At 52.5% G+C, this 16,866-nt stretch overlaps 1 protein-coding gene across 3 annotated transcripts in view; it reads left to right on the top strand.

The window, feature by feature from the left end:
- The window catches only part of PRKCG (protein kinase C, gamma), a 25,178-nt gene that overhangs the window by 1,475 nt on the left and 6,837 nt on the right, over nucleotides 1-16,866 (top strand). For 2 of the 3 annotated variants that reach the window (XM_011959386.1, XM_011959385.1), the window contains exons 3-14: nucleotides 520-602; nucleotides 5,996-6,107; nucleotides 6,244-6,375; nucleotides 7,680-7,836; nucleotides 8,515-8,649; nucleotides 8,983-9,070; nucleotides 9,357-9,386; nucleotides 13,271-13,423; nucleotides 13,750-13,938; nucleotides 15,543-15,634; nucleotides 15,729-15,791; nucleotides 15,922-16,060. In XM_011959386.1, the coding sequence (XP_011814776.1) occupies nucleotides 520-602; nucleotides 5,996-6,107; nucleotides 6,244-6,375; nucleotides 7,680-7,836; nucleotides 8,515-8,649; nucleotides 8,983-9,070; nucleotides 9,357-9,386; nucleotides 13,271-13,423; nucleotides 13,750-13,938; nucleotides 15,543-15,634; nucleotides 15,729-15,791; nucleotides 15,922-16,060 (1,373 nt within the window). Of the gene's footprint in view, nucleotides 1-23; nucleotides 50-519; nucleotides 603-5,995; nucleotides 6,108-6,243; nucleotides 6,376-7,679; nucleotides 7,837-8,514; nucleotides 8,650-8,982; nucleotides 9,071-9,356; nucleotides 9,387-13,270; nucleotides 13,424-13,749; nucleotides 13,939-15,542; nucleotides 15,635-15,728; nucleotides 15,792-15,921; nucleotides 16,061-16,866 lie in introns of those variants that run through there. The other variant, XM_011959387.1, reaches the window with a different exon arrangement.

Below are 16,866 nucleotides of genomic sequence, written 5' to 3' on the forward strand. Positions count from 1 at the left end.
GGAGAGGGGGGCGAGTCCTTGAGCACCAGCTGCTACTGCTGAGAACAGAGTGAGTCAGGGTGGGGGGCGGGCCGGCACAGCGCCCCCAGACTCACTTCTGCCCAAGTTGCTGCTTCCTGGGCTGCGTCTGAAGATATTTCGGTTTTTGCTCTTTGAATCTGTCTGCCTCTCTCCTGGCTTTCTGATCTCGGTCCGTGGGCCTGTGTCTATTTGTCAAATGGGATCTTATGTTCTTTCTGTCTTTTTCCATCTCCCTTCCCTGGGCTCTGTGCTCTGTATCTCTCTGTGAGTCTCTGCGTCTCTGTTTCTGCCTCTGAACCTATCTCTTGGTTTTCTGTCTCCTGCTTCTCTCTCTGGCCTCCGATTTTCTCTCTGTTGGACTCTCTATGTTGAGATCCCTCTCTTTCTGGTTTTCTCTGTTTCTGAGTTCTGCTCTCTCTTTCCAATTTTCTGTCCGCTGGGGTCTCCCTCTGGATCAATCCATGCCTCCATCTGTGTCTCTATGATTTTCACCTTTAGTCTGCAGCTTTGTGGTTCATCGACGATGCCACGAATTTGTGACCTTCGAGTGTCCAGGCGCTGGGAAGGGCCCCCAGACGGACGTGAGTGCCCGGACACCTGGTTCTCCTCCTCGGGCCGCGCCCCCGCCCTCACCCCCTCGGCGTCCGTCCCAATTTCTCCTGCTATTTTTATGGCTGGGAGGGGAGGGGGGCTGGAGAGATAGGGGGAGCTATCTGGCCCAGATTCCTTGCCCTTGGCCTGGAAAGGGGGAATGCGAGGGGGACTGACAGGCTGGGGACACAGGTGGGGGACAGAGAGGAGGCCGGGGTGAGGAGACTGAAGATGGGCACTGCTGGGGGTGGGCTGTGTGATCCAGGGATGAAGGGATTTAAAAATTGAGAGCTGAGGAGCACACAGAGAAAAATACCAATGCAGGTGCGGAGATCCCAACATAAGACAGAGGCAATCTCAGGAAGAGGAACAGAGTCACAGAAAAAGACAGAGACCCAGGAGAGACTGAAGATGAGGCAGAGAGAGGGACGGAGCAGAGAAAGAACCAGGGAGAAAGAGGGGAATTTGGAGGCACCAAAAGATGGACAGAGAAAATCCAGGAGACGGAGACAAAGACACCTGGAGAGAGAGACTAAAATAGAAAATGGTGGATACAGACAACAGCTTAGGAGATGCTGAGAAGAGACCCAGGGAAGTCCCACAGTACACTTGCACACATATGCGTGCATGTACAGATGCCCCTGTCTTCACAGATATGCAGCACACAGAGACACACAGCCTCTCCCCAACCCCTCTCTCTCCATCAGAGGCTCACAAGACCAGTCAACCCTGAGTGCCCATCCCCGTTCCCTTTTCTGCTTTATCTCTGAGCCTCAGTTTCCTCCCCTATAAAATGGGGCTGATGATCTAGCATTGACCAACAGAACTGTCTACAGTGACGGAAGCATTCTGTACATGCACTGTCCAATAGACAGGCACCAGCTCCATGTAGCCAGTGAGCGCTTGAAACGGCGACTGTGGCTGAGGAATAGAAATTCCATTTCATGCCATTTGAATTGACTTCCATTTATTTTTTTTTTTAATTTTTATTTTTTGAGATGGAGTCTTGCTCCGTTGCCCAAGCTGGAGTGCAGTGGCGCAGTCTCGACTCAATGCCACCTCCGTTTCCTGGGTTCAAGCGATTCTCCTGCCTCAGCCTCCTGAGTAGCTGGGACTACAGGCACGCGCCGCCACGCCCGGCTAATTTTTTTATTTTTTTAGTAGAGATGGGGTTTCACCATGTTGGCCAGGCTGGTCTCGAATTCCTGACCTCATGATCCACCCACCTCAGCCTCCCAAAGGGCTGGGATTATAGGCGTGAGCCACCGCGCCTGGCCACATTGACTTAAATTTAAATAGCCACATGTAGTTAGTGGCCACCGAGTGGGACAGCACACATCTGGACATTTCCTGGCTTGTTTTGAAGTCAGGTGGGTTCAGAGTTTCGCCCAGGGTTTGACACAAGATTGGAGACAGCTTTATGATGTACAGATGGAGAGGCAGAGAGAGAGAGAGATCCACAGAAGCCCATGAGACGTTCTACCAGCTTATCAGCCGAAAATAACAGAAGTCTACATAGAAGATGTGACTTCATAGAACATATATTGAACACCACTGTCTACCAGCACGTGTATGTGATTGATGACCCGCCTCATTCACTCACCTCCGCCACCAACACCAGACTAAGTCTGATGTATCCAGTCCTCGCTGGGTACACTCATCAGGATTTTTTTGGTTTTTCGCCTGTAATCCCAGCTACTCGGAGGCTGAGGCAGAATTGCTTGAACCTGAGTGGCGGAGGTTGCAGTGAGCCAAGATCACGCCACTGCACTCCAGCCTGGGCGACAGAGCAAGACTTTGTCTCGGAAAAAAAAAAAAAGAAACAAGAAAAAAGATTTTTTTGTTTTTGTTTTTTGTTTGCTTTTGGGGTATTTTTTAGATGGAGTCTCACTCTGTCGCCCAGGCTGGAGTGCACTGGTACGATCTCAGCTCAGTGAAACCTCCACCTCCCAGGTTCAAGCGATTCTCATGCCTCAGTTTCCCGAGGAGCTAGGACTAGAACAGGCACGTGCCACCATGCCCGGCTGATTTTTATATTTTCAGTAGAGACAGGGTTTCACCATGTTGGTCAAGCTGGTCTTCAACTCCTGACCTCAGGTGATCCACCCACCTTGGCCTCCCAAACTGCTGGGATTACAGGCATGAGCCACTGCACCCAGCTGATTTTTGGGGTTTTTTGAGACAGGGTCCTGCTCTGTTACCTAGACTGGCGTACAGTGATGGGATATAGCTCACTGCAGCCTTGAATTCTCCAGGCTCAAGTTCTCCTCCTGCTCCAGCTTCCCAAGTCGCTGGGAGTACAGGCACAAGCCACAATGCCTAGCTAATTTAAAAAAATGTTTTTGTAAAGATGGAGTCTCACTCACTATATTGCCCAGGCTGGTCTTCAACTCCTGGTCTCACTCGATCCTCCTGCCTCACCCTCCCAAAATGATGGGATTACAGGCGTGAGCCACTGCACCTGGCCTCAAGTATTTTGTATACAGTATAGGACTGGATCCATACAACAGCTTGTATGGTTAAGTTAGGTATTTTTCCTGTCCCTATCTGGTTGGAATCCCAGCTCCACCATTTTTGGTTCTGTGACATTTCCTGAATTAATTTACCTCTCTGCACTTCTGGAATCCCTTGTCTGTAAAGTGGAGATAATAATTATGCTCACTATGGATTGTTTTGAAGATTTAGTGAGTCAGACATTTGGGATGGTTTCTGACACATAGCAAGAGCCAAAATATTATTTTTTGTTATTGTTAAAATTATTATTATGACCAATGAGGAAACAAGTGAATAGTGAGGAGGAGATCTTTCCTCTGCAGCACTTGTTTTTTTTTTTTTTTTTTTTACTATTGAGACAGGGTCTCACTCTGTTGCCCAGGCTGGAGTGCAATGTGCGATCACTGCTCACTGCAGCCTTCACCTCCGGGGTTCAAGTGATTCATTGCCAGCAGTTGATCTTCTTAAAAGTAACATGCAGGCCAGGCGCAGTGGCTCATGCCTGTAATCCCAGCACTTTGGGAGGTCAAGGTGAGCGGATTACCTGAGGTTGGGAGCTCGAGTTCAGCCTGACCAACATGGAGAAACCCCGTCTCTACTAAAAATACAAAATTAGCCGGGCGTGGTGGTGCTCACCTGTAATCCCAGCTACTCAGGAGGCTGACGCAGGAGAATCACTTGAACCCAGGAGGCGGAGGTTGTGGTGAGCTGAGATTGCGCCATTGCACTCCAGCCTGGGCAGCAAGAGCAAAACTCTGTCTCAAAAAAACCAAAAAAAAAAAAACAAAACAAGGTAACATGCCTCGGCCGGGCACAGTGGCTCACGCCTGTAATCCCAACTCTTTGGGAGGCTGAGGCAGGTGGATCACAAGGTCAGGAGATTGAGACCATCCTGGCTAACATGGTGAAACCCCATCTCTATCAAAAATACAAAAAATTAGCCGGGCTTGGTGGCATAAGCCTGTAGTCCCAGCTACTTGGGAGGCTGAGGCAGGAGTATAGCTTGGACCTGGGAGGCAGAGGTTGCAGTGAGCGGCGATCGCACCACTGCACTCCAGTCTGGGCGACAGAGTGAGACTCCATCTCAAAAAAAAAAAGAACATGGATTAAGAGCTTAAGATGTGCTAAGGGTTTGGCAAGTATGATTTCATTTAGTCCTCAGGGAGGGCACATGGCCCCACTTTTCAGACGGTAAACCTGAGGCTTTGAAAAGGGGCAGGCGTGGTGAGGCCACCTAGCTGGGTAGGGGGTAGAAGCAAGATTTGAACTCTGATGTATGTAACCAGGGCCTCCGTGCTGTCTCCTTTTTAACAGCGACGTTCACTTTTGAGAATAAGAACAGCAGCCTCTGTCTGTGGATGGCTTGTGTGTCAGGCACCCTGCTGAGAGCCTTCATACACAGCATCTTATTTAGTGCCGCAGGAACCCTTTGAGTTAGGGTCAGTGGAAGATATTTAAAAGCTCAGCACATTGAAAGGCATCCTGGAAACTGCCAACACCCTCCTCTACCCAAATATATATTCAAACTAGAAACCCCGCTAACATAAATGAAAATCCAAGAATGGCCTAAATTTTTACCCTGTGATAATCCTTTTAATGGATTCTTAGAATCAAGTTATTTAACAAGCAGATATTGTCCCGGGGTAGAGGGTGGCAGGGGAGAAGAAGCAGCTTCACTGATGTCCTGCATTTGTGCTTAAGGAACTCTGAAAATTTAGCATTGCTTCAAAATATAGATTATTTATTTCCACTTGACAGAGGAGGATGCTGAGGCTCAAAATTAGGAACAAACTTGCCCCAAATCACACAACTGAGAAGTGGCCTAGCTCTTACTTAAATTCAGGGCTATGTAGGAACTGCAATAAAATCCCTAATAATAACCACAGGAAGAGTAATAGTATTGGGAGCATCTAACATGGTAGGCACAACTGTGTTTTGTACACCAATTATTTTATTTAGGCCTGCTGGGTTCCTGTTATAACTGAGGAGTCATATTCTCCATTCCACCTGGAGCTCAGAGAAAGCATACCATGTGGACACTGGCAGAAGCTGCCAGTGAATGAGCTGGGGTTCAGGGTGGCCCACAAGTCCTCAAATAATAACTTGTGGGAATTGGGGGGATGGGAACTATGGGATGTTGGAAGCTCCTGCTTCCTTCATGTTCTGCCCAGATACCATTTTGTCAGCGAGGCCTCCCCACCACACACTGTTTGTTTTGTTTTGTTTTTTTGAGCCAGAATCTTGCTCTGTCACCCAGGCTGGAGTGCAGTGGCACAGTCTTGGCTCACTGCAACCTCGGCCTCCTAGATTCAAGTGATTCTCATGCCTCAGCCTCCTGAGTAGCTGGGATTACAGGCGTGCACCACCATGTCCGGCTAATTTTTGTATTTTTAGTAAAGACAGTGTTTTGCCATGTTGCCCAGCCTGGTCCCGAACTCCTGAGCTCAAGGCAATCCGCCCACCTAGGCCTCCCAAAGTGCTGGGATTACAGGCATGAGCCACCACGCCCGGCCAGGACCACCGTATTTAAAATTTCAATCCCCCAACTTCTGGTGGTCCCCATCCCTGCCTCATTTTTCTCCAGAGCACCCATTGCCAACCATCAAACTATATGTTTTATTTATTTACCATGTTTACATTCCGTCTCCCTCCACTAGGAAGTAAACTCCATGTGACAAAGAGGTTTTTTTTTCATTTGTTTAATGCTGGGTCCCCACACCAAGAACGGTCCCTGGCGCACAGCAGGTGTTCAATGATTATTGGTACATGGAGAGAAAGAGATGGAGCCTCAGGATGACCTAGAGAGTAAGGCAGGAGGAATAAAAGGGCCCCTCCCCTGGGGTTTTAGGACCCTCCCAACGCCCCCTAAGCCAGTCTTCTCTGCTCCCAGGACCCCCGGAACAAGCACAAGTTCCGCCTGCATAGCTACAGCAGCCCTACCTTCTGCGACCACTGTGGCTCCCTCCTGTACGGGCTTGTGCACCAGGGCATGAAATGCTCCTGTGAGTGAACTGGGCGTTGCCAGGGCCCTTCCAAAGCGCCCGGTCTGGGTTCTGGGAAATGCCCGGGATGGGGTGGGGGGTGGAGGCTTGGCTTGGGGGCGGGGCCTGAGGTGCTACCCGCAGCTTTCTCCCGCAGGCTGCGAGATGAACGTGCACCGGCGTTGTGTGCGTAGCGTGCCCTCCCTGTGCGGTGTGGACCACACCGAGCGCCGCGGGCGCCTGCAGCTAGAGATCCGGGCTCCCACTGCAGATGAGATCCACATAACGGGTGAGGTCCCGCCCCCTCACCTTGCCCCGCCCCTTGCCCAAGTGTGAGGCGAGGCCCACCCAAGGCACTTGTGCTGGCCCAGCCCCACCCCAAAGATGGGGCCACGCCTCTCTCAATGGTCACGCCCACACTTCCGACCCTACCCCAAAGGCCCTGCACACCTCGCCATGCCCCTTTTGGCTCAAAGCTCCCCCACCAGCCTGGCCTCTTGCAATTTTCAGCGCCTGTTAACGACTTTGACTTTGTTTTTTTTTGAGGGGGGCAGAGTTTCGCTCTTGGTGCCCAAGCTGGAGCAGCGATCTCAGCTCACTGCAACCTACGCCTCCCGGGTTCAAGCGATTCTCCTGCCTCAGCCTCCCGAGTAGCTGGGATTGCAGGCGCCCGCCACCATGCCCTGCTAAGTTTTTGTATTTTTAGTAGAAACGGGGTTTCACCATGTTAGCCAGGCTGGTCTCGAACTCCTGACCTCAGGTGATCTGTCTGCCTCGGCCTCCCAAAGTGCTAGGATTACAGGTGTGAGCCACCGCATCTGGCCAATGGCTTTCTTTCTTGTTTTTGTTTTATGTTTATTAAGACGGAATCTTGCTCTGTCGTCCAGGCTGGAGTGCAGTGGTGCAATCTTGGCTCACTGCAACCTCTGCCTCCCAGGTTCAAGGGATTCTCCTGCCTCAGCCTCCCGAGTAACTGGGATTACAGGTGCCCACCACCACATCCGGCTATTTTTGTTGTTGTTGTTGTTGTTTGAGACGGGATCTCACTCTGTTGCCCAGGCTGGAGTGCAGTAGGGCGCTCTCATCTCACTGCAGCCTCCGCCTCTCAGATTCAAGCAATTCTCCTGCCTCAGCCTCCTAAGTAGCTGGGACTACTGGCGTGTGTCACTGCACCCAGGGGTTTCACCATGCTGGCCAGGCTGGTCTCGAACTCCTGACCTCAGGTGATCTGTCTGCCTCGGCCTCCCAAAGTGCTGGGATTACAGGTGTGAGACACTGCACCCAGCAATGGCTTTCTGGGTATAAGCATCTTGAGAAGGGTGAGTACCTGGTTCTGAGGTAGGCTGAGGTTCAGTATTGGTGACATGGCCAGGGTCCAAACTCTGGTTCCTAATGGAGAGAAGGGCTCTGGTCTGATTTTGGGGTCACTGTTTGGGGAAAGGGCTCTATGCCATCTCTTCTGGGTACTGGAGAGGTAAGAAGTCATGAGAAATGAGACTGAGAGCTTGAAACTCTTGATTGCTGACTGGAGGAGGGCTGGGAGCCCCTTCCTGGATCTCTAACCCATCACACTCTTCCTCACTTCCCGTTTAGTTGGCGAGGCCCGTAACCTTATTCCTATGGACCCCAATGGTCTCTCTGATCCCTATGTGAAACTGAAGCTCATCCCAGACCCTCGGAACCTGACGAAACAGAAAACCCGAACGGTGAAAGCCACGCTAAATCCAGTGTGGAATGAGACCTTTGTGTTGTGAGTCTGGGGTGCAGGGAAGGCAATGATAGCTGACAGAGAATGATCTGAGGGTCCTAGTGGCCCCCAGAGAGCAGCTGATGGGGAGGGGTTAGGATAGAGGGAACCCAGAAAAGGGCAGAAGAAGATGGTGGGAAAAAGGAATAGAGCGATTGAGGGAGTGGAATGGAGATACAGAAACAGAGACAGCCAAACCACTGTATAATTAGTCTCCATTGAAGCCCCCCAACTTTAGAGTTAGACAGAGATGAGAGAGAGAAGAGAGAGCCTCAGAAGAGGCAGAAACCCAAAGAGAGACACAGAGGGAGAGGGAGGGGAGAAGACGAGGGATGGCAGGGAGACAGAGGTCAGTTGACAGAAAGACAGAGTGACAGAGACCCAGAGAGGAGAGAAAGGTGCAGAGACTCAGAGAGAGAGATCTCAAGAGACAAGAGACAGGGATGGGAAGGGGCGGAGAATGCAGGAGGAAGGGAGAGGAAGAGCTCTCTAGGTTTACTTCGGGCCCCAAAGCCCTAGCTGGAGAGAGAGCCCCACTGGGAAGGTCAGAGGTCGGAGACAGACAAAGCAGGAGAGGAACCCCAGCTGGCTGGGTTTGCCCCCACCTCCAGCACCAAGGATAGGGAACCGAAGGGAGCCATGAGCTTGGCCCCGCACCCCATTCACCCCACCTTCCTGCAGCAACCTGAAGCCTGGGGATGTGGAGCGCCGGCTCAGCGTGGAGGTGTGGGACTGGGACCGGACCTCCCGCAATGACTTCATGGGTGCCATGTCCTTTGGCGTCTCGGAGCTGCTCAAGGCGCCAGTGGATGGCTGGTGAGGAGCAGGGCTGGGGCCTGGGGATGGAGCGCAATATTACCATCTCCATCTGTGTGTGGTCTCTCTCCTCCAGGCCACTGTCCTTCCCTCCACCTCCCAGCACACACACACACACACACACACCCTCTGTCTCTCTCTCTCTCTCTCTGTATCTCTTCTTCTCTCCTTCTCCCCTCCCTTTCTCCCTCTCCCTCTCTTTTTATCTCACTCTTTCTCTCTTCCATCTCTGTGTCCGTCTCTCTGTGTCTCTTTCCTCCCTTCCAATGTCTTTGCCTCTCCCATGGGTGCCCCGTCCCCGCTGCCCGCCTCTGGTCTCCGTCTGTATGTCAGGTACAAGTTACTGAACCAGGAGGAGGGCGAGTATTACAATGTGCCGGTGGCCGATGCTGACAACTGCAGCCTCCTCCAGAAGTTTGAGGTACCCAGACCCCGGCTTCCTCAGGGGAGCCCAGCCCAGCCTCCCATTGTTCAGAGCTGGCCTTTCCTTCCACCCTTGAGTGCCTGCTGGTCCTGGGACTACAGTTCCCAGAAGACCCTAGGACTCCCTCCTCTGCTCTTCTAGGGGACTCGAGCCCCAGGGTCTGTTGGGAATTATAGTTCCTATCCATTGCCATGGCTTGAGGGTACTAGGGGCCACCAGCCCCCGCTCTAGGGTGATCCCTTGCCTCTCCTGGGACCCTGACTCTCTCTTTCTTTTCTCCCAGGCTTGTAACTACCCCCTGGAATTGTATGAGGTGAGTAGAACAACCAAGGCGTTGAATGGAGGCAGTTTCAGCCTGCGTCTCTGATTTCTTATCCCTCCTCTGACTTCTGTCTTCAATTCCACACACACGAGTTGAGCATACATTTGCGCTAGGTCTGTCTTGTGCTTGCTGAATAATCCAGGATCCAGAGGTGAATCTGACCCTCAGGCAACTCCCCAAGGTAGGGACACAGTCACAGATACTTAAAATACAGGAAGATGTGCTAAATTAGAGGTAGCCCAGGGCACTGAAGAGGCCTAGAGGAGGCATTAACGCAGCCTCGGGGAGGGTGGTCAGGGAGGACTTCCCTGAGGAGGTGACACCTGAATTGATATTCTTGAGGTGCTTTTTTTTTTTTGGAGTCAGAGTCCCGCTCTATCGCCCACGCTGGAGTGCAATGGTGCAATCTTGGCTCACTGCAACCTCCAACTCCCAGGTTCAAGCAACTCCCTTGCCTCAGCCTCCTGAGTAGCTGGGATTACAGGTGACCGCCACCACACCCGGCTAAGTTTTTTGTATTTTTAGTAGAGACGGGATTTCGCCATGTTGGCCAGGCTGACCTCAAACTCCTGACCTCAGGTGATCCGCCTGCCTTGGCCTCCCAAAGTGCTGGGATTACAAGCATGAGCCACGCCCGGCTGATTCTTGAGTTTTAAAAAATCTATCAAGCATGGTGACCTTAATCTCTCCATTCATTCATTCACTCATCGAATGTCTTTTTTTTTTTTTTGAGACAGAGTCTCGCTTGGTCACCCAGGCTGAAGTGCAGTAGTGCAGTCTCGGCTCCCTGCAACCTCCGCCTCCCAGATTCAAGTGATTCTCCTGCCTCAGCCTCCCAAGTAGCTGGGATTTCAGGAGCGCACCACCACACCTGGCTAATTTTTGTATTTTTAGTAGAGATGGGGTTTCAACAGGTTGACCAGGCTGGTCTCGAACTCCTGACCTCAAGTGATCCGCCCACCTTGGCCTCCCAAAGTGCTGAGATTAGAGGCGTGAGCAACCACGCCCAGATGAATACCCATTTTCTAGGGTGTCATAGCCAGACCCTGTTCTGGGAATAGAATCAGGCCATTCCCTGGGGGAGCTCCTCTTCTAGTGGAGGACAAAGTTACAAACCCAGACATTCACAACGAGGAGCAATGCTGCTGTCATGGAGATAGCCTCAGGCACTGGGGTGTCCCTGGCACAGCCTGAGTCAGAGAAAGCTTCCCAGAGAGGTGAGACCTGGTGGAAGGCCGGGATTTCCCAAGGGAGAGACCAGATTTTTTTCAGGCAGAAGGAAGTAATGCTCTCTCCCTCATTTACCCTTTCAAAAAATACTTTACAGAGCATCTCTGTGTGTAAGGCGTGGCTCTACTCACTGGGAATATAGAGAGAGCAGGGAAAGAACAAACAAAAAAAAAGTTCCTTTCCTCATGGGATTTACACCAGGAGGAAGATATCAAACAAAATATATAAGCATATGATAGGCCGGGCGCCATGGCTCATGTCTGTGATCCCAGAACTTTGGGAGGCCAAGGCGGGCAGATCACCTGAGGTCAGGAGTTTGAGACCAGCCTGGCCAACATGGCAAAACCCCATCTCTACTAAAAATACAAAAATTAGCCCGGTGTGGTGGTAGGTGCCTGTAATTCTAGCTACTCGGGAGGCTGAGGCAGGAGAATTGCTGGATTCCGGGAAGTGGGGGTTGCAGTGAGCCAAGATCGCTCCACTGCAGTCCAGCCTGGGTGACAGAGGGAGACACTATCCCCCCCCCAAAAAAAACAAGAAAAAAGAAAGACAAGAATCTTCAAGATTCAACAACAGCAACAACAGCAACAACATGCTATAGTCTTCCCTGGACTCTTACAGAAACTTTCACCAGAGTTTTTAATGTTCTGCGTGGGGGTTCATCTGCATCAGAATTCCTAGAGTGCTTGCTTTTAAAAGCATATTCCCTGGCCTTTCTGCAGACCTACTGAGTGAGGGTCTCTCTGATGCCTCAAATGTCTGCATACTAAATTAATTCCTCAGGTGATCCTTTTGCAAAGTTAAGTCTGAGAACAGGCTCTGCAGGAGACAAGGGTACCAGCGGGAGGAAATTCTGAGCCAAAGAGGTAGAGTCTTTTGAGATCAGCGGGGATGATCCTCCCGTGCAAACCCAAGAAACCCAGCAGGGCAGACGGTGGGCAAAGGCCTAGAGGCAGGGAGTGTGTGCCTGTTGTGGTTCACAGTGCTCTCCCACAGTTCAGCAGGCACCGCTTAATATTACCAGTGAACACCAACTCTGTGCCAAACCTTGAGCTAGGTACGGGGCTAACAACACAGCAAACAGAAACAGCCATTATTATTATGATGATGATGATGTATTATTTATTTGAGACAGAGTCTCACTGTGTTGCCCAGTCTGGAATGCAGGAGCGCGATCTCGGCTCACTGCAACCTCCGCCTCCTGGGTTCAAGCGATTCTCCTGCCTCGGCCTCCCAAGTAGCTGGGTCTACAGGCATGTGTCACCATGTCCTACTAATTTTTATATTTCTAGTAGAGATGGGGCTTTGCCATGTTGGCCAGGCTGGTCTTGAACTCCTGACCTCAGGTGATCTGCCCACCTCAGCCTCCCAAAGTGCTGGGATTATAGGTGTGAGCCACCACACCTGGCCCTCAACAAGTATTTATGTAGCCTCAATGATGTAGGCAGAGTTACTGTGTCTTAGCGAACAAAGCAGACCTCTGCCTTAGGGAGCTCACAGGCAGAAAGCAGATAGTCACACAGATAGATGTCAATTACTAAGAATGAAAGTGCCAGGAAGGTGCTGTCCATGGTGACCAAGGGGTGGTAAGAGAGGCATCTGACCCAGTTTAAAAAGTCAGGCGTGGCCTCTATGAAGTGATGCTTGAGTCAAGGTCTAAAGGGTGTTTGGGAGGCAACTAGGAGGGAAGGGGAGGGGAAAGCTTTACAGGAAGACCTGACAGCATATCCAGAGGCCGCGAGGAGGGAGGGAGGACAGTGTGTGTCAGGCCAGGGTGGCTAGATCATGGAGCCCCCAGGAGAGAGAAGAACAACCTGCAGGGTCAGTCACAGCCTGGCTCTGCAAGCCACATGGAACAAAATCTTAACACAGAGAGAGCAGTTAAAGGGTTTACAAGCATAAGGGAGACATGACCTGGTTTATTTATTTTTAAATTGGCTCCTGTGCCTGCTGAGTAGAGAATGCATTAGAAAGGGCAGCCGTCCATGTGGAGGGACAAGTGTGGAAGCTGTGACAGCAGCTTAGTCGTGGGCCCCCTCCCTGGGGGGCCAAGGCAGGAAAAGGTAGAGTAGGGACCTTAGCTGAAAGCCAGGAGTGCTCCCTGGACTGGCAGCACCCATGTCACCCAGAAGCTTTTTACACATACCAATTCTCAGGTCCCACCCCAGATTTATAGAGTTAGAAAATCTGGCATTGGGACCAAGCAATCTACCAAACCCTCTAGGGGATTCCGGCTTAGAGGCTAAGAGCAACCAGACTCTAAAGCTGAACTGCTTGGGTTTCGTTTCTAGCTCTGCTCTTTACCCGCTGTGTGACTTGGGGCAAGTTACTTAACGTCTCTGGGCTAATTTCCTCTTCTGTAAAATGGAAATGATAGCAGGGTTTTCTGGAGATAGCATATAAGCCATCTACTAAAAAAAAAAAAAAAGAGAGAGAGAGCTAAGTGTTTGTTAAATAATAAATAAACCCTCCAGGCTATGGGAGTCAGAGAAAATTAAGCTAAGGATGGAGTAGGAGAGTGGCCATTTTCCTCTCTCTAGCTAGTCTCATCCTTTTCTTTCTTGGGTGCTGTCTCTCTTGGGGGCATCTCCTTACCGCTGTATAAGGTCTGACTGCCTCTGGCACTTTCTTTCTCCTTTCCACAGCGGGTGCGGATGGGCCCCTCTTCCTCTCCCATCCCCTCCCCTTCCCCTAGTCCCACCGACCCCAAGCGCTGCTTCTTCGGGGCAAGCCCAGGACGTCTGCACATCTCCGACTTCAGCTTCCTCATGGTTCTAGGAAAAGGCAGTTTTGGGAAGGTTGGATTCCTGGGGTTCCGGGGGAAAGGGAGGATGTCTGCGGGGAGGTCAGATTTCTAGTTCTTAGGAAGTAGGGGTGGGAAGACACTGGGCTCCTGCATCTTCAAATATGGTTAGGTTGGGCCGTTCAGGTTCCAGGAGAGGAGAGGTTTACAGATGCAGACACTGTCCCTGAGGGGGCGGGCAGCAAGTCAGGGCTGTCAGTCCCTTAAGAGATGGAGGGAGGACCTGGGATCCCGTTTCCCTGCGTCCCTGAAAGGGAGGGGGCAGGTCCTGTACCACTGGGTTCCCAACATGGACTGGCCCTTTTGGAACTGTGTGCATAGGTGATGCTGGCCGAGCGCAGGGGCTCTGATGAGCTCTACGCCATCAAAATCCTGAAAAAGGACGTGATCGTCCAGGACGACGACGTGGACTGCACGCTGGTGGAGAAACGCGTGCTGGCGCTGGGGGGCCGGGGTCCTGGCGGCCGGCCCCACTTCCTCACCCAACTCCACTCCACCTTCCAGACCCCGGTAAGGATGGAGGGGGCGGAGGCTGGCCTCAGGGCTCTGCCTCATCCAGTTCTGGACAGATCCGGCATCTGCGTCGGGATTCTGAGTTTAGGGCGAGGCAACAGAACCTTGTACTCTCTGAGTGGGCGAGGCCAGGAGGATGGGCTCCTCAGGGGGCGTGGCCAGGGAGACGGGCTCCTCGGGGGCCATGGCCAGGCGTATGGGCCCCTCGAGGGGCGTGGCCAGGCGGTGGGACTAATCAGGGGCGTGGCCAGGTGGAGGGGTCCTCGGTGGGCGCGGTCAAACGGAGGGACCCATTTGGGGGCGTGGCCAGGCGGAGTGTCTCCTCGGGGGGCGTGGCCAAGCAGTGGGGCTCCTCGCGGGGATTGGTCAGGCGGATGAAATCTTTCGGGGGTTTGGAGGGGCGGGCTTTGTCAGGCGATCATTAATAGGCGTGGCCAGGCAGATTGGCTCCTTGTGCGGCGTGGCCAGGCAGATGACATACGAATGAGCGTATCCAGGCAGGTAGATTTTTCGAAGGGCGTGGCCGGGCGGTGAGCTCCTAGGGGGCGTGGCCATGCGGTGGGTTCCTTGGGGGCGTGGCCAGGTGGATGGATCCTGCGAAGGTGAAGCAGCTGAGCTCCTTGGGGGCGTGGCCAGCTGGATGGGCTCCTGGGGGGAGTGGCCAGATGCCTGTTTCCCTGGGGAGCTTGGTCTTAATTGGGTGTAGCCAGTGCTCTGGAATTTTAGCAAAGGAGCACAGTGGAGGAAAGTACCTTCCTAGTGGGCCTGCCCAGAGTTGGGCTCCGAGTGACGGGGTCATCACTTTTGGATTCTGACTGAAGGACACATCAGAAGCAGGTCATTTCCCTAGGATTGCGACGTAAGGACAGAGAGTCAGAACCTGCAGGATTTTGAGAGGGCGTGACTTTACTTCCAGGGACTCTGAGTGAACGTGGCTAGCTACCTGGATTAAAATTTATATATGAGCAACTTTGATTCCTTTTTCTTTTTTTGAGACGTATTTTCGCTCTTGTCCCCCAGGCTGGAGTGCAATGGCGCGATCTTGGCTCACTGCAACCTCCGCCTCCCAGGTTTAAGCAATTCTGTCGATTACAGGCATCCGCCACTGCGCCCGGCTAATTTTTGGTATTTTTAGTAGAGACGGGGGGGGGGGTTTCACCATGTTGGTCAAGCTGGTCTCGAACTCCTGACCTCAGGTGATCCCGCTTCGGCCTCCCAAAGTGCTAGGATTACAGGTGTGAACCGCCACACCCGGCCGCAACTCTGAGTCTTGGTATGAAGCCAGAATTGCATATGTGTGTGAGTGGCTGTGGAAAGAGATTTTGGTGTCCCCGGATTTCGAGCGAAAGGTGGGCTTCAGTCTTCATTCTGAGAAGGCGGGGCCAGAACAGGTGGTCTGATAGTTGGGGGTGGTCTGACAGGTGGAGATTCTGAGGTAGCAGGGTTAGCACCTTAGGGCCCTTCCAGGGATGTGGCTAGGTGCTCTGGTTTCTGGTTGGGTGCATCCGGAACCTTCCACGTCTGTCCTGAGTGATCAGGAAAGAACTTCTCCTACCCAGGGTGGATGAGTCCCACCTCTAAGCCCATGCACTCCTCTGCAGGACCGCCTGTATTTCGTGATGGAGTACGTCACGGGGGGAGACTTGATGTACCACATTCAACAGCTGGGCAAGTTTAAGGAGCCCCATGCAGCGTGAGTCTCAGCCAGCAGAGAAGGGACGGGGTGGCGGAAGGGGGCAGGCTCCAGCCTCTGACCCTCTGACGTCCTCACCCATCCCATCCTCCAGGTTCTACGCAGCAGAAATCGCCATCGGCCTCTTCTTCCTTCACAATCAGGGCATCATCTACAGGTGAGCAGCCTCAGGACTTTCCACGGAGGAAATCACGCCCCTGGAAGGGAAGGGATTTGAAGATGCGGCTCCAGACTGCTGAACTCAACCCTTCTTGCAATTCCTACCCTACCCGCCCCGCTTCGTGCAGGGACCTGAAGCTGGACAATGTGATGCTGGATGCTGAGGGACACATCAAGATCACTGACTTCGGCATGTGTAAGGAGAACGTCTTCCCCGGGACGACAACCCGCACCTTCTGCGGGACCCCGGACTACATAGCCCCGGAGGTAACCCCAGCCCTGCCGGTCTGGCCACGCTTTGAGATCCCTTAGACGGGTGTGGCTGATGGTCCCGTATTCATCGTGGGGGGAGGCCTGACCCTCGGGCCTTGTCGTGAGTTGTGGCCTTCTTACCCAGCCAGGCGTTCCTCCAGCCTCCAGCACAGGTGAGCTTGTGCACTGAGCCTGCCAGGTGGGCCCAGCTGGGTCTCTAAATAGGTAAGGTGGGCGGCACCTGTGGGTAAACGTTCCAGGAGAGTGGGACCAGCTCGTAGGAATTCCGAGTAGGGCCTGATCCTGGACCCTTCTGACAAGGTGCGAATGATTTCTAGTGTACTCTGAGTGGGTGTGGCCTGTCCCCTGCCAACACCGAACATGTCCGGACTATGTCCTGAATCCTCTGAACTGGGCAGGGCTCTCCCTGGATTATTCAGCTGGATGGAAGCTTATTTCCTAAGTGTTGTATGTGGTTCTCTGATCTAAGTGGCTTGGACTTCTGTGCTGCATTTTTTAAGAGGGCAGGATCAGTCAGGCGCAGTGGCTCACACCTGTAATCCCAGCACTTTGGGAGGCTGAGGCGGGTGGATCACTTGAGGTCAGGAGTTTGAGACCAGCCTGACTAACATGGTGAAACCCCGTCTCTACTAAAAAATACAACAATTAGCCAGGCGTGGTGGTGAGTGCCTGTAATCCCAGCTGCTTGGGAGGCTGAGGCAGGAGAACTGCTTGAACTCGGGAGATGGAGGTTGCAGTGAGCTGAGATCACACCACTGCACTCCAGTTTGGGCAACAGAGTGAGACCCTGTCTCAAAAAA

Source organism: Colobus angolensis, unplaced genomic scaffold, assembly GCF_000951035.1.
Source record: "Colobus angolensis palliatus isolate OR3802 unplaced genomic scaffold, Cang.pa_1.0 Scaffold490, whole genome shotgun sequence".
In the NCBI taxonomy this organism is placed as follows: domain Eukaryota; kingdom Metazoa; phylum Chordata; class Mammalia; order Primates; family Cercopithecidae; genus Colobus; species Colobus angolensis.